This window comes from Pleurodeles waltl, chromosome 5, assembly GCF_031143425.1.
Source record: "Pleurodeles waltl isolate 20211129_DDA chromosome 5, aPleWal1.hap1.20221129, whole genome shotgun sequence".
Taxonomy (NCBI): domain Eukaryota; kingdom Metazoa; phylum Chordata; class Amphibia; order Caudata; family Salamandridae; genus Pleurodeles; species Pleurodeles waltl.
The window spans coordinates 300,800,481-300,823,164 of NC_090444.1; the positions used below are offsets into that span (position 1 = coordinate 300,800,481).

Below are 22,684 nucleotides of genomic sequence, written 5' to 3' on the forward strand. Positions count from 1 at the left end.
ATCAGCCAGCTGCAAATCAAAACAACGACCAGGAGGCAGCAGACAATTGGGAGAGGCCAGAAACTGGTGATTAGCTTACCACCGCAGCTTTACAGTACTCATCACAAAGGGTATAGCTCAGCCTCCTCCAGCCAATGACAGGCGAAGACGGACCCGGTCTTTGCTAGGGCACAGCCCTGGGCGTGGGCCTCCGGATTCTCTTATAAGTGCCTCCTGGTAAGAAGATGATGTTGCCCCCACAAGCAGCCACTGGGCTCTGTAGTACCAAGTCAACAACATGTGGAAGGAAACTTGGAAGGGCGTTCAGTCAAATGTTAAAAAGACCTGGATCTTCTGTCTTCTTCTGAGTCACAGACCGGTGTTATCGGCGGCAGGCTTGAGGATGCTGGAATAGACTTGGCTTCGTTTTCTTTTTCTTTTTCCCCATTTCTCTTCATATTATTGTTTCCACTCAACGACATGTAAATATCTGAAGCAGCAATACTGAATCATAGTCGTATGTTTAAGGATCTAACAATAATTAGACATTTACCTTCCCAAAGTTTTTCTCTAATTTCAGAATATTGGCCATTACAAGGTAACATCTAATTCTGTGGCTTTTCTTGTTTTGCAAAAGGCTGTGTTCTACCATCAAATAGCGGGTGTTTTGTTGAATATATGCATGTTTTTATGTTTGCAAAATGCTGAAAATGAAATTACAACCTTATTGCATCTTCAAATTAACAATTTCCAGTCTTCCCTGAGAAATGAAGAATGGAGATAGTTTCCTTTGAATGTAAAGCTGTCCTATCTTGTACTGATGTTTTTATTTTTTCCTCCAGCCGAGCAATCACGATCACCTAAAGCAGTGCTGCCCAAGAAGAGAAGTTACTCCAGTGCTTTCAAAAACCCCACTCTTGTCCTGCAAGAAAATGACCCTGCCCCCATTAACATTGACCCAAAGGAGGATCACAACTACAGTGCAAGCGCCGTGGCCTCCCAGCGCTGTGATTCTCGGTCCAGCGTGTCTTCCTTGTCCTCGTTTGATGAGGTTTATGAGTTCATCCCAAAGACTAGCCATGCTGAAAGTGATGGCAGTGAAGGATTTCACAGCGAGGAGGAGACAGATACTGACTCTGAGGAAGACCCTCTCGGGGACAGTGGCTATGCATCACATCCTTGTGCGGACAACTCTGACCAAAGTCAGCCTGGAAAGAAGGTTATTAACAAGGACTTGCGCCCAGATATTGACGAAGAGCTGAAGGAAGCTGCTGGGTCCCTGCTTCATCTGGCTGGTATTCGCACATGTTTGGATTCCTTAATAAATAACACAAAGACTCAAAGTCAAAATCAGAGAAAAACCTGGCAATACCAATAGTTTGTGGTCTTTTTTTTCTTCTTTTTTTTTCTCTTGGTCCGTAACGTGGCAATACACTTCTATTTTTGTCCTTTACAAAGGAGATCAAAGCCATAAAAGGACGTCTTTGCCTTTTGTTTGTGCTAACTATAGTTTGGCCTTTTTTATGTAATTGCCAAGAAAGTTAATTTTATCTTTGCAGAGCACGAAAGATGCAAGACTGGTTACCACCTTATACTGTCGATTTACGGCCACTAAATCTTTGGGGAGAAAAACTGTGCAGGCTTCAAAAAAGGCCTCGATGGAAGAAAATACTTTTATCCGTACTAACTTTTCATACCGATGTGGAATACTCTGGGACCGACCTATTTTGTAAGACTTGTGTAGATCATCCAACCCTGTAGCTGAATATTAACAGTATTACTACTTAAGTGTTTGCCAATTTTAAAGCATAAATAGTGTAAAAAAAAAAAATTGTTTTTTGTCTCTGATGAGATGTGCAGGAAGTGAGGAGAGGATGTGAAACTGGAACCTCTGTAGCTAGCTCACGTCATCCAGTGAATAACACTGTGTTGCAGAATCAATCTGAAATGTCACATTTAAGCAGTTATAATTTATGTACACAATGCCTCTAAATAACATATTCATTACCGCTCTGTTCTCAATGACAATGTTTCAACTGGTTTTCTTGCACGCAGATACGTGCTGCAAACATTACTTGTGTTTTTGGGCCTTCTAGTTCACATACCCGGAATTTACGGGGTAGGTTGTGTGAGTGACAGGGACAGTGATTATGCTTTGCATGAGAGGCATCTGGGTAATTTATTTTGAAGCCCATGTGATTATTACTGAAGTGTACCAAGGGAGCATATTTTCACTTACTGTCACAAAATGGCCCACTTGTACCCAAGGTTAAATTTCCTGGAGTGGTGAAGTAGAAGATCCAGTTTAGTGGAATAAAGGTGTCCCTTATGTAGAAATGTGATATTTTTGTTGCTTTAACAGATGAATGAAATCAAGAAAGTAATATTCTACGTAAAAGAAGTGGTTGACTAGTACTGCAAACCCAGAATTCTCCATTGATCTTTACGGAAGATCTATAGAGAAAATTCCAAAACTCTTTTGAAAGTATTCCCCTCTTTGGGGAGATGAAGGTGGTTGTAGGACTAACTCTTCATATTGGACGTCATTAACTCTTAGCTACTCCCAGAACTCAAACTTGCTGCTTCTGCTGATAACACCATGGCCTAGAGATAGTTTTGTCTTCTCTAAAGTGTAAACAATAATGAGACAAAGGAAAGGCTGTCACTGTTCATGAAGCATGTCATTAAGCGTGAATCCTTTTTGCTCTGGCAATGATTGTGCATGCAAATCTAGTTGTGGTGGCCTTATCAAAGATTTTTACCTCTACTTTGTAGGATAAACTCAAACTTGTTGCAACATTTTTCTGAGCTTTTAGGTAGAGACTATTGCAAGGGTCTTTCAATTATGCCTTCAGTCTTGTAAGAGTACTTGTGTGAAAACATCAGCAGCCTTCAGGGAATTATTCTGAAGAGAAGCACCCCTTAGAATACTCTTACGGAGAAATTAGAAAGACATTATGCTTAGTGTTCTCCAGCACCTTTACTAACATCCTCTGATTCCTATGTGTGTCACTTAACTGATTTGACTTGTAACTGTTGTGCTCAGTGTCTTTTAGATTTGTTCGGCTGTATGGCATTTTTTAATAATACCCTTCAAGTAACTGTGGTAATTTGAGCGCAGGTGCTTCTTTTTTCTACTGGATCACAGTGTCACAACATTGACATTGATGTGTCTCACTTCTGTATATCTTCTTTAATCATATAGGCGGTTATTACAACTTTGGAGGGGGTGTTAATCCGTCCCAAAAGTGACGGTAAAGTGACGGATATACCACCAGCCGTATTACGAGTCCATTATATCCTATGGAACTCGTAATACGGCTGGTGGTATATCAGTCACTTTACCGTCACTTTTGGGACGGATTAACACCTCCTCCAAAGTTGTAATAACCCCCATAGTCTTTTGTGATTGATATTTGTGGATCTCCCTGATGAGTGGGGCAGGAGGGAGTTTAATCTGTATCTCTACGACATTTAACGTTTGTGTGGTTTCCTCTCTGCACTATTCCATAAGTAAAAAGCATGTACAGTAGTTACCTATTGTTCTTCATTGTTTTCAGTTCATCCTAACAAATCGTATTGCTGCTATCCAGAGCTTGCACTGGTGCTTACAAGCAGTGCTATAAACTGAACCGTATGATAGTAGGGATGCTTTTCCAGCCTGTGCGTGCACATGCAGATTGTTGACAACATTAAGTTGACAAAGATTTTTTTTCGCTTTGAAATGTGACTTCCAATAATCAGGTGTGCGCTTACCATGATGATTACTATTGCATTCTGTTACCTCGAGACCCAGACATGTTAGCAATCCCTTTGATCTTTCTATTTCTCACCGCCCCAATTGTTCATGTTCCGTGAGGTCAATGCGAAAAATGAACAAACCACTATTAACACTCCCAAGGTGGGCATTTGTTTAACACCTGCCTAACATGTATACTAAATAGTAAAACCACCTGCAAACAAAGTAAATGAGCTCTTCTACATTTAATTTGGTTGGATAAAACTTGTTTACATGCAAAGGCAACTGCTAGCCATGTGAAACGTAAGTGACTTCTAGAACCGTGGGGAAGAGTTGGCTTCTGATATACCGTATACAGACGTGAGTTTTTTTTTTGGAGTTGAAGCAATGGACATGTTGCAGTTTCCAGGTTTTGTACGCTTCTCTAGCCCGCATCCTTTTTAAGGTTTTGCTTCTCATTCTGAAAAATGTGTCATAAATAAATGCATGGGCATGTACGTTATGTCATACTAGATTGGGTAATAGATGTTGCTTCATCATAAGAAACTTAACTTGAAATGAAGATGGTAAATAGAATTTGTTACTTTAGTGGCACATCCCTCTCCTTTCTTAGAAATACATTTTTTTCTGATCTTCTCACTTCAGATGTCAGTTATTAATCGCACTCTTTGTACGTGTACATACAATTTATGTGTGCATATATATGTAAAATAATGTAAAAACGTAGTGTTAAAATGGTTTTCTTTTCATTGGTTTCTGTGATAAGTGAAGGGTTTTCAGAATTGTTGGCTAATATGTTTGCATAGACAGTAGTTAGTATGTGTGTTTTTAAGAACCATATATAATTTTGAGTGAAATAGACATGTCTGATGCCATAGTAAAATTAAGGTTGTTCCTTTAAGAACACAAATTAGATTTGATTGCTATACACGTGGCATCAATCAGTTTCTTTTCGCATATTAAGACTTTCGTTTTATAAATCGCCACGCGGTTAAAATATGTATGTTTTTTTTTAAAGACAAAAGTGACGTGCATTGGTTAAAATGGAGCATACTTGTGAATAAAGGAGTAGCCACAATATTTATTGAGAAAAGTAGTGTTTTAAACGTTCAGCCTGCCATTGTTGCATAAAGCACATTCTTCCGGATTCACTGCCAGTGCCATTGCCTTTTATGTCTTGGGACGCTACTTTGACCTTAACAAGTGCTTAATTTAATAATGGAAAGTATTATGTTTTCCGTTCTGTTGTAAAACGGAACCAAATGTTATTGCCAATCTCGTGTAACTATTATTTATTTAAAAGATAACGTTGTAAAATGCTTTCTTTTCAAAGCGATGGAAACGTTGTATGTTCCCTAGAGCTTATGTTCTGAGAGCATACTAAAGTTTTTATTTTGGGTAGGACTGTGGGATAATTAGGGGAACTGCCAGTAGAGAACTATTCATGACCCTTTTTTCAGTTCAAATTGTTTTGCCCATTTACAGACCGTTTACAGATGTTTAGTTTTTGTATGCTAACCTCTGTTATTAAAATGTTTATAAAATTTATTTTTACCAAAGATATGCATAATGATAAAGTATTGTAGAATAAACTTTGTTTTGTAACATTTCTGGCTCCTTTGTGCTAGTCTTGTATTCTCCCTCAATATTAAATCTGGAGTATGTTTCATTACGATTAATAAAAGTACATCCTGGTAACAGTGCACTAGGTGAAGGGACAAAGGGCACAGTGTGCTAACAGCCAGATCACAAAAAGCTGTTTCAAACAGCTTCTTACCAGTGCATGATAAAGCACAGCAGCCACTGACCACAATACCGACGAATGATTATGTGGTGTCATTTTGCCTTATTTAAGGCACATAGAGATAGCTGCGTTATGATAATATGAAACTGCTCAGAAAGAAAAATGCATTACAGATTAAAAATGTTACATCGCAAAGTCCCTGCTTCAGTATGTCTGGCTCAAGAGGAGGTGGGTAGACTTGCCACCCAGTAATCTAGTGCCCAGCGAGGTATTAGGTTTGTGGGGGACACCTCTCTGATTCAAGTTAAAGTTTACAAAACAAGACTGGAATCCTCGAGCTCGGTTTTAATTTTTTATTGAAGACAAACTTTTCAGGTTGCACATCTTAGAGCTTGAGGGCCTTTAACTGCAGTACTAACTGCTCTTTCTTTGTTCCTATTGTTACAAAACTATATTTCCACCTATCATGAATTTTGAGACAAGTTTTGTTTGCTGTCAGATACAGTTTGTTTGAACTACTTAACGCTTACTGTGTTATACTGTCCAATTTTAAGAAAATGCAGCACTCCAACGTGACCACATGGCGACATTTCATAGCTAAAAATAAATACATAAATAAAATTGCAATAACATTGTAAACCATATTTTTGTCTGTGTAAAGCACCAAAAGAGCAATCTAAAAGCGTAGTAGATGTCCTTTACATTTTAGTCCCACAAATATTTGCTTTGGTAACCAGTAGATACTTCTCCTTTTTTATTTCTTTTACATGCCATTGTTTAGATAAGTAAAAGATATATAAAACTTCAGCTCTACAAACAGAAGTGTTGATATTGAGAAGGATTCTCGGGCTTCGCTCAAAAAAACGTACTCATCATTAATGAAGTATAAAAAATATCTGCACCAGGATCATTGCCCTATCAATGTGTAATCTCTCAATGTAAGCTGTATTTACCTGATTATTTTCTAGTTTGTGAAAAGCCATTACTACTAGCTCACGAACAAAGCGCCATTAATAATGGTATGTCCAGGGTCACTGGAATTATGCGATTGTGTGGCTGCGGCGATTTCCACACAATTATCAATTTGCCACATAATCGATCAACTGGTGCATAATCTGCAGATTTTAACAAAAAAATTGTCTTTAGCTCAAACGGTTCAAATGTTACAAAAAAGCAGCAACACATGTTTGTGCACCGTGGAAAGCCCTTTGCAAAGCTAGGCTGGTCACCTTTCTGTTGCTTATTGTTATTTTGGTATTAAACTGTTACGTATGAGGTGCAATACAGTGCTACCAAGCTTGAAAATTTTGAAATAATGAAGTTATACTATTATAAAATGTGCTGCATTATGGCGAATAATTTGGCTTTTCTTGGTGCATAATTTATTCAACCCTGCCACATAATTTGGCCCTCTCCTGCTGCATACTTTCAGTGTTCCTCAGTATATCACTGCGCCATCACCATCATGTCCCAGTTAAAATTAAAAGATACTGAGTGTCATGATAAATTCCCTAAATGTAGAACTTTTTGTGGATTTGGAGATGGGTCATCTGCCTGGCTAGCATAAATATAACTATGCCATTCAGTGGTACAGATTTCTAATAATTCAATTTGCCCATTAATATGGAAGGCCTTACTCTTCTCTGTTACCAACATCCTTCCACAATAAATGTCACCACAGATGTTTTTGTGCTGTCATAGGCCACAGGAGTGAGGAGCAGAACATCTTGTCAGTGGTTTGAATCCAAATTTTACATATGACAATATTCCTTTTCATCATGTGATTCTTTGCATGGTAATGCAGTGCATTTCGTCGGGTGTTAGAAATGTGGTCTGTAGTTGGCAGTGGTTTGCACCCTGTCCAAGTAGGGATCCTCACTCTAGTCAGGGTAAGGGAGCCACACAGCTAAAATAATCCCGGCTGTCACCCCCTTGGTTGCTTGGCACGAGCAGTCAGGATAATCGCAGAGGCAATGTGTAAAGTGTGTGTGTGTGTATATATATATATATGTGTGTGTGTATATATATATGTGTGTGTGTGTATATATATATATGTGTGTATATATATATATATATATATATATGTGTGTGTGTGTGTATATATATATATATGTTTCATGGCATGTGTAGCTGCAGATACACATGCTGTGCATTAGTCCGCCATCTAGTGTTGGGCTCGGAGTGTTACAAGTTGTTTTTCTTCGAAGAAGTCTTTTTTGAGTCACGGATCGAGTGACTCCTCCTCTTCGGTTCCATTTCGCATGGGCATCAAATCCATTGTTTGATTGTTTTCTTTCCGCCGTCTGGTTCAGACGTGTTTCCTCTCGCTCCAAGATTTAGATTTGGAAAACTTTGCAAAACTTTCTTTTCGTCTGTATTGTAGCGATCGGGTTAATATTGTTCCATCAACACAGCAGTACCATCGGGAAACAATTTTTTCCCCCTTCGGGGCGCGCGCCACTAACTCAGACCTATTCGGGCCGACCACGTAAAGAGCCTCAAGGATCGGACTCCATTCCGATTCTGCCCTCGGTGCCATGCAAAATACCCATATACAGACCAGCATCTGGTTTGCAACATGTGCCTTTCTCCGGACCATCGGGAGTAAAACTGCGAGGGGAGTCGATCCTTCTGATCGAAAAGACTTTAGGAGACAGAAGAATGAGAAGGCTCAATGTCGTGGAAGAGTGGAGAACATTTCGACGTAGAGGAAGAACTACTGCAAACAGCGGTCTCAGTCTGAGATTCCGAGTCGGAGCAGGAATCTGAGGAAGACAGACCCGTCACAGCCGGCCAGCATGTGAGTACGTCTACCCCTGCACCCTCACATACGAAAAAACAAAAGGCCTTGGGTATGCACCTGCCGAAGGCCTTGGCTCGGTCCGAAAAAAGACTGTCGGTGACCAAACCTCCACTTCGGCACCGAAAAAGGCCACCCCTCCAAAAGCCTCAGAGTCAACAAAAAGCTCTATTTCAGACTCTAGTAAACACCAAATTTCGGAGTCGAAAATAAGAAAAACTGTTTCGGAGCCGAGACCTTCCTCAACTTTTTCGATCCCGAAAAAACACACTTCGGAGTCGAAAAAAACGACATATACAGAGGAACATGGACTTTCTAAAAGACTTAAAGAATGCCACAAAACCTCTGAGGAGGAGTCAGAGATAGAACCAATACTTCAAATTATGGATGAGAGGCAATCCATGATCCACATCCATAAAGAAACAGGGAGATTTGTCACAGCACCTCCTTTAAAAACAGAGGAAGCTAGCATTTCAGGAGGAATTGGACACTATGCAGCCCCCAGCTAAAGTGCCAAAACAGAAAGAGAAGTCAGCACCTCCTCAGTCTTCTCCTCCTCATTCTCCGCACCTGCCTACCTCTCCTCACACCAGCCCCATGCCAATGCATTCGCCAACACATTCATATGACTCAAAACAGGACACTGTTGATCCATGGAATCTTTATGACCCAGATCCCATCCCAAGCAATGATCCAGACATCTACCCCTCTAAACCATCACCACCTGAGGATACTACTGTATATAACCAGGTCATAGCTAAGGCTGCAGCCTATCATGGGGTTACAATGCATACACAGCCACTAGAAGAGGATTTGTTTATTCAACACATTATCCTCAACTCATTCTAGGTACCAATGCCTCCAGATGCTCCCAGGCATGGTAAAACATGCTGATCAAATCTTTAATGAGCCAGTGAAAGCACGCATCATAACACCTAGAATAGAAAAGAAGTACAAACCTGCACCTTCTGACCCTGATTATATCACCCATCAGGTACCACTTGATTATATTGTGGTTAGTGCTGCCAGGAAGAGAGCAAATAGTCAGTCCTCAGGAGATGCACCCCCTCCTGATAAGGAATGCAGGAAATACGATGCTGCGGAGAAAAGGGTTGCGTCCCAAGCAGCAAACCAATGGAGGATAGCAAACTCACAAGCACTACTAGCTCATTATGATAGAGCCCACTGGGACGAGATGCGAGATATAATACAGCATCTGCCCAAAGAACACCAGAAAAGGGCTCAATAGGTAGTGGAGGAAGGGCAAGCTATCACAAATAACCAAATAAGATCTGCCCTAGATGCAGCAGATACCGCTGCAAGGAGTGTCAACGCAGCAGTCACTATCCGTAGCAGTCACTATCCGTAGACATGCATGGCTCCGACCTTCTGGATTCAAGCCAGAAATACAAAAGGCTGTGTTAAACATGCCCTTCGATTACAAAAAAAAAAATCATCTTTTTGGGCCAGAAATAGACACAGCAATAGGAAAGCTACGAAAAGAATCCAACACAGCTAAAGCAATGGGTGCACTCTATTCTACACCACAAACAGGGTCATTTCATTTCGTAAACCTCAATTTCGAGGTGGTTTCAGACCACAGCTCTGTCATCAACCTCCCAAACAAAACCACCCTACCAACCACAGTACCAACGAGGTTGTTTTTAGGGGCACATATAGAGGACAATATTGCAGAAATAGAGGAAAATTCCAGACCTCTCAGCAGCCTGCAACACACCCAAAACAGTGACTTCCCTCGCTCCCTTCCCTTCCCTTCCACTCCACACCTCTCCTGTGAGGGGAAGACTACAGCAGTTCAACACACATTGGCAAAATATTACCACAGGCAGCTGGGTGCTATCAATTATCTGCAATGGTTATTGCCTAGAATTGATAAACACCCCTCCAACTATTCCATCAAGGTTTCACAAACTAATCATAGAACACACAATCCTGTTACAAGAAGAGGTCGAATCTCTACTACTCAAACAAGCAATAGAGTTAGTTCCACAGTCTCAGATAGGAACAGGAGTTTATTCACTATACTTTCTAATTCCCCAAAAAGATGGCATCCTCAGGCCAATATTAGACTTCAGGCTCCTCAACCTTTACATCCTGTCAGAACATTTTCACATGGTAACGTTACAGGATGTCATCCCACTACCACAAAAACAAGATTTCATGACAGCCTTAGACCTCAAGGATGCGTATTTTCACATACCCATTCATCCTGCCCACAGAAAATACCTCAGGTTTGTCATTCAGGGAAAACACTACCAATTCAAAGTATTACCCTTTGGAATAACAATAGCACCAAGGGTTTTCACAAAGTGCTTAGCAGTAGTGGCAGCCTACCTAGGAAGACAACATATACATGTTTACCATAGCTAGACGACTGGCTAATAAAATCAAGCAGTTGTACACAATGCCAAAATTATACACGTTCTGTGTCTCTCTCTCTCTCTCTCTCTCTCTCTCTCTCTCTCTCTCTCTCTCTCTCTCTCTCTCTCGTTCTCTCTCTCGTTCTCTCTCTCGTTCTCTCTCTTTCTCTCTCTCTCTTTCTCTCTCTTTCTCTCTCTCTTTCTCTCTCTTTCTCTCTCTTTCTCTCTCTTTCTCTCTCTCTTTCTCTCTCTCTCTCTCTCTCTCTCTCTCTTTCTCTCTCTCTCTCTCTCTCTCTCTCTCTCTCTCTCTCTCTCCTAAATAAACTACCAAAAATCACATCTTCAACCAGCACAAATACAACCGTATCTAGGTGCAATACTAAATACTCAAAAAGCCCTAGCATATCCAAATACACAAATGATACAAGCTTTCCAAAATCTAATTCCACAAATACAACCAAATCAACAATACACTGTAAGATTTGTCACGAAAATTCTAGGAATGAGGAACACATTCATCCCAACTGTCCTTTCTAGCCCAAAAAATGTGGAAATCGGCAATCCACTACCAAATTCAACTATTAGCACAGTACATCCCTGGGATAGACAATCAGCTGCCAGATATCCTCCGCAGAAATCACCAACAAACTCACAAATGGGAGATTCATCCTCAAGTACTTCAAAAGTACTTTTAAAAGTGGGGAACACCAAACATGCTCGCAACAAGCACAAACACAAAATGCCAAAACTTCGCATCCAGACACCCACATCCCCTAACCAAGGGCAATGCTCTATGGATCAATTGGTCAAGGATATTTGCGTACGCCTTTCTCCCCCTCTCCCACTCCTTCCATTTCTAGTAAACAAGTTGCGTCAAACTTCACTCAACATGATACTCATAGCACCAACATGGGCACGTCAGCCGTGGTACACAACATTACTAGATCAGTAGTACCACATACCAATTTGGCTCCTGAGGTCATAGTTTGGATATTTACAACTCCCGTCCGAATGTATGGAAGTTATTAACCCCTTCGCTGCCAGGCCTTTTCCCCCTCCTGTGCCGAGCCTTTTTTTGGCTATTTGGAGCAGTTCGCGCTTAGGCCCTCATAACTTTTTGTTCACATAAGCTACCCACGCCAAATTTGCGTCCTTCTTTCCCAACATCCTAGGGATTCTAGAGGTACCCAGACTTTGTGGGTTCCCCAGAAGGAGGCCAAAAACTTAGCCAAAATACAGTGAAAATTTTGTTTTTTTTCAAAAAAAATTGGAAAAAGGGGCTGCAGAAGAAGGCTTGTGGTTTTTTCCCTCAAAAGGGCATCAACAAAGGGTTTGCGGTGCTAATATCACCAGCTTCCCAGCTTTCAGGAACAGGCAGACTTGAATCAGAAAACCCAATTTTTCAACACAATTTTAGCATTTTACTGGGACATACCCCATTTTTACGATTTTTTGTGCTTTCAGCCTACTTGCAGTCAGTGACAGAAAAGGGCACGAAACCAACGCTGGATCCCTGAAACCGCAACATTTCTAAAAAGTAGACAAAATTCTGAATTCAGCAAGGGGTAATTTGTGTAGATCCTACAAGGGTTTCCTACAGAAAATAACAACTGAAAAAGAAAAATATTGAAATTGAGGTGAAAAAAACATCAATTCTTCTCTACGTTTTACTCTGTAACTTTTTCCTGCAATGTCAGATTTTCGAAAGCAATATACCGTTACGTCTGCTGGACTCTTCTGGATGCGGGATATATAGGGCTTGTAGGTTCATCAAGAACTCTAGGTACCCAGAGCCAATAAATGACCTGCACCCTGCAGTGGGTTTTCATTCTATACCGGGTATACAGCAATTCATTTGCTGAAATATAAAGAGTGAAAAATAGCTATCAAGAAAACCTTTGTATTTCCAAAATGGGCACAAGATAAGGTGTTGAGAAGCAGTGGTTATTTGCACATCTCTGAATTCCGGGGTGCCCATACTAGCATGTGAATTACAGGGCATTTCTCAAATAGACGTCTTTTTTTACACACTGTCTTACATTTGGAAGGGAAAAATGTGGAGAAAGACAAGGGGCAATAACACTTGTTTTGCTATTCTATGTTCCCCCAAGTCTCCCAATAAAAATGATACCTCACTTGTGTGGGTAGGCCTAGCGTCCGCGACAGAATATGCCCCAAAACACAACGTGGACACATCACAGAAAACAGAGCTGTTTTTTTGCAAAGTGCCTACCTGTAGATTTTGGCCTCTAGCTCATCCGGCACCTAGGGAAACCTACCAAACCTGTGCATTTTTGAAAACTAGAGACCTAGGGGAATCCAAGATGGGGTGACTTGTGGGGCTCTGACCAGGTTCTGTTACCCAGAATCCTTTGCAAACCTCAAAATTTGGCAAAAAAAACACATTTTCTTCACATTTCGGTGACAGAAAGTTCTGGAATCTGAGAGGAGCCACAAATTTCCTTCCACCCAGCGCTCCCCCAAGTCTCCCGATAAAAATGATACCTCACTTGTGTGGGTAGGCCTAGCGCCCGCGACAGGATATGCCCCAAAACACAACGTGGACACATCACAGAAAACAGCTGTTTTTAGCAAAGTGCCTACCTGTAGATTTTGGCCTCTAGCTCAGCCGGCACCTAGGGAAACCTACCAAACCTGTGCATTTTTGAAAACTAGAGACCTAGGGGAATCCAAGATGGGGTGACTTGTGGGGCTCTGACCAGGTTATGTTGCCCAGAATCCTTTGCAAACCTCAAATTTTGGCTAAAAAAAATGCATTTTCCTCACATTTCGGTGACAGAAAGTTCTGGAATCTGAGAGGAAACACAAATTGCGTTCCCCCAAGTCTCCCGATAAAAATGATACCTCACTTGTGTGGGTGGGCCAGGTGCCTGCAACAGAATAAGGCCCAAAACTTGTAGAGATAGAGGGGATAGCACAGTGAGTTTATAAGGACATATTCTTTTATACATCTTTAGACTGACTCTGCTTTGGGGACCCACATAAGTGAGGTGTCATTTTACTTGGGAGACTGAGGGTAACACTGGGGAGTAGGAATTTTGTGCTGGAGTGGTGATCCTACGAAGAAAAGTCAGGAAAATATGCTTTTTTTAAGCAAATTTTGAGGTTTACAGAGGAGTCTGGGTAAGAAAATGTTGGGGGATCCACGCAAGCCACACCTCCCTGGACTCCTTGGGGTTTCTAGTTTTAAAAAAATGTCTGGGTTTGGTAGGTTTCCCTAGATGAAGGCCGCACCCAGGACCAAAAACATAGGTGCCCTCTCCCCCCCCCAAACACAGGTAGTTTTGTAATATATCGTTTTGATGTGTCCACATACGTCCGTGATGTGCCAAACACAACATTTTTGAAAAGAAACACACTTAGGTTATCTGAAAAAGACCCCTCACCCACCAACCAAGTTGGTGGCATGCTTCATCATCGGGGTCCCACCTGAGGCACCTAGCGTGTCACAGGTGTGCTGCGACGCCGGATTACAGCGGAGCAGGTTTTGTCATTTTTACCACACATACTGGTTGGATTTGGCACGAGGGTGAGTGATGGCTCAGTGGATCAAATTTTATTAACAAGAGATTTCACAAAAATGAAATGCACTGTTAATAACTGAAAGGCAAAAAACTGAACCAATGATTCGCAGCTCGTGAGCTGTAAAGCCGCGACAAGGCACCAACCGCTTTACAGTCCATTCACACAACTTTCATACATGACACACACAAGACCATTCACACCAACAGCCACGGGCCCAGCACATTACAACACTCACATCGACAGACAGTGCCTCTCAAGGGCCCATCACTTACATACGCCCACATGCCTGATACAACAATCACACCAGCTGATGGGAGTGTGTGGACTGGTGTTTGGCTGGCAGTGTGTTGCAGTAGCCAACAGCAAGTCAATATGTACACTCTCAGCCAAGTCCCACTCCACACACAATGGCATCATTTTATATATTTTTTTAAACAGAGGAACCCCTAACTAAGTAGAAAGAATTACAAAACTACAAACACAAAAGCTCTAGTACATGACAGAAATGCTAACCATGAAACTGAACACATGAAAATACAAAACAGACATGAGTTTACACTCATGGTTGTTCCCAGAAATTCTTCTGGGTGTGGTAATTCTTAAAACAACCACCCACACACAGCCCAGGCTTTGAAGGCCAATCTGGGCAGTACATTCGAGTCTCCCTCCGGATACCTCTTCGAAAACACACTCTACATTTCTTAGCTGGAAAGTCTTTTTTGGGTGTGGGAGGAATGTGCTCAGCAAAGTGGCGATCTTTCAATCTAGCCACATCCTCCACCACTGCTTCTCTAGGAACTCTGGCCTGTTCCACCACAATAAGGCTCTCTATCACTGACTCCTGAAGGTTGCTAAGTGGAAGAGGTGAATTGCTAACTTCTTATACCAAACGTAAGACTTACGAATAGCAGTATAAGGTTCCAACCTCTGGTCAACTCTATCTACACCTCCCATGTGCTTATTATAATCTAAAATGCACACAGGTTTGCGCACTTCAGCAACCTGGCCCCAAACAGTCACGTGGGAAGTACTCTCATCATGGATGGTACTTTGCATGTAGACATCCCTCTTGTCTGAAAATTTCAAAGCTAGCAGCTCCTCATTCCGCAAGGCACAGCACTGTCCCCTCTCAAGTTTTTTACAGACAAGCTCCCTTGGATAGCCTTTCCGGTTAGAACAGATTGTGCCACAAGCAACTGTGTCCACTCTAAACAATTCCTTGAACAACTGCACACCAGTGTAGAAGTTATCTACATACAAATGGTGACCTTTGTTGAACAGTCGTCTACCAAGATCCCACACAATTTTCACAGTAACTCCAAAAGGGGAGGACAACCAGGGGGGTCAATATTGGAATCCCTACCAGTGTAGACACGGAAACTATACACATATCCTGTCCTACTTTCAGACAGCATATACAATTTAATTCCATATTGTGCCCTTTTGCTAGGAATGTACTGCCTAAAAACCAAATGACCCTTGAAGAGGACCAAAGACTCGTCCACACTTATCTCTTTGCCTGGAACATAGACCTCCGAAAACCGATCTACAAAATGATCAAGACAGGCCTAATCTTAAAAAGACAGTCAGAATCTGGGTGATCTCGTGGCAAGGCTAATGCATTGTCAACAAAATGCAGCATCCTAAGAAGAAGCAAATACCGATTACGACTCATGGTCGCAGGAAATATAGCTGTTGCCATCAAGGGACTAGTAGACCAATAAGAAGCCAGTGACGGCTTCCTTATCAACCCCATCAAAAAAGTCAAACACAATTTTTTTTTTTTATCTCCTCCAAATTTGTGGGAATCCACTGGGCAGCTCTAGAGTGTGGCCTAAGTCTAGCAGCGTTGTCCCTCAAATGCTGCTCCGCATACAAATTAGTCTGCTCAACAATCTCTTCCAAAAACACATCATCCATGAATAACTCAAAGAAATTGATAGGCAAAAAGTTCTCTGTATTGGTATTACACCCCGGGAGACCAGTAAAGGCAGGAAACTCTGGCTGCTCCATGTTTGGGGCAACCCAGACATCAGGTCTTATAACGGGAAACCTTTCAGCCCCAGGTTGCTGCACTATTGGCACATCAGTGTCCTCCTCTAAAACAGGACCTTCATCTGCACTGAGTGTGGCTTCATCATTAGAAGATTCCCCTCCAACAGAAACATCACTGCCAGAATCTCTCACTTCCGCCTCTGCCTTAGATGCAGAGTCCGTCTCATAATCATGATCAGATTGTGACTCAAAAAGCATACCAACCACCTGCTGAGCGGTCATCCTGCGGCTAGCCATGATCTCTCCTACTAAAATTAACTGGACAAATTCACCACCAACAACCAGCACTGTGTAAGACAAGTAAAAAAGTGTAGCTTTGTTAGTAAGAGTTATAAACTCAAAAACTATACCGCTCACTTGCCTGAAAAAGCTTGATTCACCAGCAACTACTCTGCACAGACACAGCAATCACCAATGATATCCCACTAAAAAGAAAGAAAGAAAGGCAAATTAGAAATAAGACAAAACAAATATCATTGTGCACAAATCTAAGGTCAATTTCACACACAATCCTGCATTTAGTACACCCCCTACAAACATGTCATTCATGCATGGCAACAATACTCCTTTGGAGTAAATCGTTTTTACTTACCTAAAACATGCAACTGTGCAAACTGCAGGTCAACCACCGCCAAAACCGCAAGGAGCCACAGCAAATAAAGCAAAAGCTTTGAACTAGAACAAAAAGGAGGAAAACATTTTTCATCACAAATGCAAATACTTCATCAGTTGACAAACACCCCACCATCAAATATTTGGAAATTGGTGCCTAAGTGGATTCTGCCATAGGGGCAGATGGGCCTACTAAAGAAATAGGCCTGTCTGCCCCAAGGAGGCCAGAAAATACCTTTAGTAGTGTGTCCCCATGGGGAGTGACCCTTGCCAAAGGGGACAGCCCTCAAACAAAAAAACACACACAACACTATCCCTGGTGCCTAAGTGGCTTCTGCCCCCCTTGGGGGGCAGATCAGCCTAAAAATAATAGTCTGATCTGTCTCCAAGGGGTGCAGAAATGGCCTCGGTACATGTGCCCCCAAAGTGGGGGGTGACCCTTGCCCAAGGCCCCCCCCATCCACTAACAAACACACACACACACACACACACACACACACACTATCCCTGGTGTCTTAGTGGCTTCTGCCCCCCTTGGGGGCAGGTGGGCCTAAAAATATAGGCCCATCTGCCCCCAGGGGGGGCAGAAATGGCCAACAGGTCAATGCCCCCCTTGGGGGGGCGCCCCGTGCCCAAGGGGACGCCCCCCACAAAAATAAACAAATAAAATAAATCCCTGGCGTTCTAGTGGTTTCTGCCCCCCTTGGGGCAGATCAGCCTAAAAATAATAGGCTGATCGGCCCCCAAGGGGGGCAGAAATGGCCCTAAAAGACATGCCCCCCAAAGGGGAGCGACCCTTGCCCAAGGGGCCGCCCCCCCATCCACTACACACACAATCCCTGGTGCCTAAGTGGCTTCTGCCCCCCTTGGGGGCAGATGGACCTAAAAAAAATAGGCCGATCTGCCCCCAAGGGGGGCAGAAAAGGCCAACAGTTCTATGCCCCCTTGGGGGGGGGGCGCCCATTGCCCAAGGGGGCACCCCCCCACATAAATAGACAAATAAATAAACATCCCTGGTGATCCAGTGTTTTTTGCCCCCCCTTGGGGGCAGATCTGCCTAAAAAGTAGGCCAATCTGCCCCCAAGGGGGGGCAGAAATGGCCGTAACTAATTGCCCCCACAAGGGGAGCGACCCTTGCCCAAGGGGCCGCTTCCCGCAAGTCACAATCACTGCATAAATAAAAAATTTACAAATCCCTGGTGTCTAGTGGGCATTCCTGCTGCCCGATCGCAATGCAATCGGGCAGCAGGAATGCTCAAAGAGACACCGGGGGAAAGGAAAATCCTTTCCTTTCCCCCGGTGCCTCTTTGGCCCAAACCCCCCACCCACCGGGAAGAGGAACTCACCTCTTCTCCTCTCGCCGCCCAGGAAGCAAATGGCTTCCTGTGCGGCGAGAACCCCATAATGAAGTCAGCGCGTAATCGCGCGCTGAGGTCATTATGGGGGGGGAGGGGGTCAGGGGTGGAAGGGGAAGGGCTTCCCCTTCCATCCCTGACTTTGGGGGGTGCGGGGGGGAGCACACAGAGGGAGCGAGAGCGCTCCCTCTGGGCTGTGTGCCGAGGACGTAATGGTTACGTCCTCGGCACAGCAGCACTGTGCCACAGGACGTAACCATTACGTCTGCGGCACAGAACGGGTTAAACAAGCAAGAAAACCCACTACCAGACAATGCTATGCAAATAAATGGAAAATATTTGTATATTACTGTCAATCTAAAAATATAGACCCTCTTACAGCATCAGTACAAGATATTGTATGTTATTTACTTCATTCACAAAAATCAAATTTAGCATTTTCTTCAATAAAAATACATCTTACTGCAATGTCTGCATATTTACAAAATATACAACATAGCTCTTTATTTAGAGTTCCTGTCATTTAAGCTTTCATGGAAAGCTTAAAATGCATCATTCCACCTAGAACACCTCTAGTTCCATCTTGGAATCTAAATATAGTGCTTACAAGACTTATGGGACCACCATTTGAGCCAATGTAAATACACTCATTAAATTTCTAACATGGAAAGTTGCCTTCTTAGTGGCTATTACTCCTTTAAGAAGAGTAAGTGAAATCCAAGCCTTTACTCTTGATGAACCTTTCTTCCAAGTACACAAACATAAAGTTATACTAAGAACAAATCCCAAATTTCTACCAAAAGTTAGATTACCATTTCATATTAATCAAACAGTGGAACTGCCAGTCTTCTTTCCACAGCCAGATTCTGTGGTAGAAAGAGCTCTACATGCATTAGACATCAAAAGAGCTTTAATGTACTATATAGACAGAACTAAACCATTGAGAAAAACTAAACAACTATTTGGAGCTTTCCAAAAACCACATATAGGCAATCCTATATCAAAACAAGGTTTAGCACGATGGATTGTAAGGTGCATCCAAACATGCTATATCAAAGCAAAAAGACAGCTTTTAGTTACTCCCAAAGCAGATTCTACACGAAAGAAAGGTGCAACAATGGCATTTTTAGGAAATATACCAATGGCTGAAATATGGAAAGCAGCTACATGGTCAACACCACATACATTTACTAAACACTGCTGTGTAGATGTATTATCACACCAAGCCGCAGTAGGTCAAGCTGTTCTAAGAACATTATTTCAAACAACTTCAACTCCTACAGGATAGCCACCGCTATTTTTTGGGAGGACAAACTGCTTTGTAGTCTATGCACAGCATGTGTATCTGTATCTACACATGCCATCAAATGGAAAATGTCACTTACCCAGTGTACATCTGTTTGTGGCATGTTCTGCTGCAGATTCTCATGCACACTCCCTCCCCGGAAGCCTGTAGTTGTTTAAGTTAACACATTTGTGTATACATTTACATTTGCATGGACATCTCTTACTTTATACCTATATACTCTATCACTCCTTCCTTTACCCCCTATGGGAAAACAATTTAACAATGGAGTCGATGACCATGCGCAATGGAACTGAAGAGGAGGAGTCACTCGATCCTGTGACTCAAAAAAGACTTATTCGAAGAAAAACAACTTGTAGCACTCCAAGCCCAACACTAGATGGTGGACTAATGCACAGAACAAAGAGGAAACTGGCCTTCCATGGACGTTTGGACACTGACCAACCAACAGCTAAAGTGCCAAAAACAAGAGAAAAATCTCCGCCTCCTCAGTTTTCACCTCAACAGTCTCCTCATTCTCCTCAATTAACTGTCTCCCCGCCTGCTACACCCACTGCACAGTCGCCTTCACACACTATGCAATCACAACATGACACGGATCCATGGGATCTCTATGATGATCCAGTCTCAGATAATAGTCCAGAGTGCTATCCATCAAAGCCATCACCCCCTGAGGATAGCACCTCATATACACAGGTTCTAGCCAGGGCAGCAGCATTTCACAACGTGGCCATGCACACTGAACCTCTGGAGGACGACTTCTTGTTTAACACATTGTCCTCAACTCACACCACATACCAGAGTCTTCCCATGCTTCCTGGCATGCTAAAGCATGCACAGCAAATCTTCCAGGAACCAGTTAAGGGAAGAGCTATAACCCCAAGGGTAGAGAAGAAATATAAGCCACCACCCTCAGACGCCATTTTTATTACACAACAGCTACCCCCAGATTCCGTAGTGGTCAGCGCAGCAAGAAAAAGGGCTAATTCACAGTCCTCTGGAGACCCACCCCCTCCAGATAAAGAAAGTAAAAAATTTGATGCTGCAGGTAAAAGGGTGGCGTCCCAAGCAGCCAATCAGTGACGTATAGCCAATTCGCAGGCCCTACTAGTCAGATATGACAGGGCTCACTGGGATGAGATGGAGGACATTATTCAGTATCTCCCCAAGTACCAACAGAAGAGAGCCCAGCAGGTAGTAGAGGAGGGACAATCAATCACAAATAAGCAAATAAGGTCGGCTAGACTGCGCAGATACAGCCGCAAGAACTATTAATACGGCTGTCACCATTAGGCGACATGCATGGCTTAGGTCATCCGGATTTAAACCTGAAATCCAGCAGGCTGTCCTCAACATGCCTTTTAATCAACAACAATTATTCGGCACACAAGTTGACACTGCCAAAGCTATGGGTGTGCTTTATTCATCCCAATACAGAGACTCATTTCGAAAGCCTCAATATAGGGGAGGCTTCAGACCCCAACCATCCGAGCCATCTACCTCACAAGCCAAACCCTCTTACCAGACGCAATACCAGAGAGGGGTGTTTCGGGGCTCCTATAGAGGACAATTCCCCAGATCTAGAGGAAAATACCAATCCTCAAAACAACCCACTAATACCAAACAGTGACTTTACCACCACCTTCCCTCACCACACTTCCCCTGTGGGAGGGAGACTGCAAAAGTTCCACGCCCACTGGTTACCCATCACAACAGACAATTGGGTATTATCCATTATCCAACATGGTTACTGCATAGAGTTCACACAAACTCCTCCAGACATTCCCCCAAAAACGCACAGACTTCCATCTCAACACATTTCAATTGTTGCAAACAGAAGTACCGGCACTATTACTCAAACAAGCCATAGAACTCGTGCCACATCATCAAAAAGGAACAGGGGTTTACTCCCTGTACTTCCTCATTCCCAAAAAGGACAAAACATTAAGATCAATATTAGATCTCGGGACTCTCAATATCTACATCCGATCAGAACACTTTCACATGGTAACACTACAAGATGTAGTCCCACTACTACAACAACAAGATTTTATGACAACACTGGAACTAAAAGATGCGTATTTTCACATACCCATACCTCCAGCTCACAGAAAATATCTCAGATTTGTAATACAGGGAAAACATTACCAGTTCAAAGTGTTATCTTTCGGGTTAATAACAGCTCCCAGAGTATTTACAAAATTTCTTGCCGTAGTCGCAGCATACATAAGGAGACAACATATACATGTCTTCCCATATCTCGACGACTGGCTAATAAAAGCCAACACACAAAAACAGTGCCAACATTGCACACGTTATGTAATAAACACCCTACACACACTAGGGTTCTCATTAAATTACCAAAAATCACACCTTCAACCAGCGCAGATTCAGCAGTACTTAGGGGCCACATTAAACACCCAAACAGCACTTGCAAGCCCAAGTCCACAAAGAGTGCAATTGTTCCACACCATATTGCCAAAAATCCAGCCAAACCAACAGTACACTGTCCGATTTGTCATGAAACTCTTGGGTATGATGGCATCATGCATCGCCATTGTCCCAAACGCAAGATTACACATGTGGCTCTTACAACAGTACCTTGCAAAGCAATGGTCGCAGGCACATGGTCATCTCCAAGATCTAGTGTTGATAGACCGCCAAACACATATTTCGCTTCAGTAGTGGAATCCCACAAATTTAAACAAAAGGCGGCCATTTCAAGACCCTGTGCCTCACGCAATTCTTACAACAGATGCATCAATGATTGGATGGGGAGCACACCTCAACAATCACAATATTCAGGGACAATGGGACAATAAACAAAAACAACTTCACATAAATCACATAGAACTGCTAGCAGTAACCCTAGCACTAAAAGCCTTTCAACCTCTTCTTGTTCACAAACACATTGTTGTCAGAACAGACAATATGACAACAATGTACTACCTAAACAAACAGGGAGGAACCCACTCATCAAAACTTTGTCTTCTAGCACAAAATAAAATGGCATTGGGCAATTCACAACCACATATACCTGGTAGCTCAATACTTTCCAGGGATTTACAATCAATTAGCAGACGATCTCAGTCGAGATCACCAACAAACGCACAAGTGGGAAATTCACCCCCAAGTACTTCACAAATACTTTCGTCAGTGGGGGGGAC

The 22,684-nt window shown here is 42.6% G+C and overlaps 1 protein-coding gene across 1 annotated transcript in view; it reads left to right on the top strand.

Annotated features, from left to right (window-relative positions):
- FOXN2 (forkhead box N2) overlaps positions 1 to 5,338 on the top strand; it is a 112,235-nt gene extending 106,897 nt beyond the window's left edge. The window contains exon 6 of the mRNA XM_069234041.1: positions 822 to 5,338. Coding sequence (XP_069090142.1) covers positions 822 to 1,357 — 536 coding nt within the window. The 3' untranslated portion in view covers positions 1,358 to 5,338. The remainder of the gene's footprint in view (positions 1 to 821) is intronic.
- The last annotated feature ends 17,346 nt before the right edge of the window (positions 5,339 to 22,684 follow it).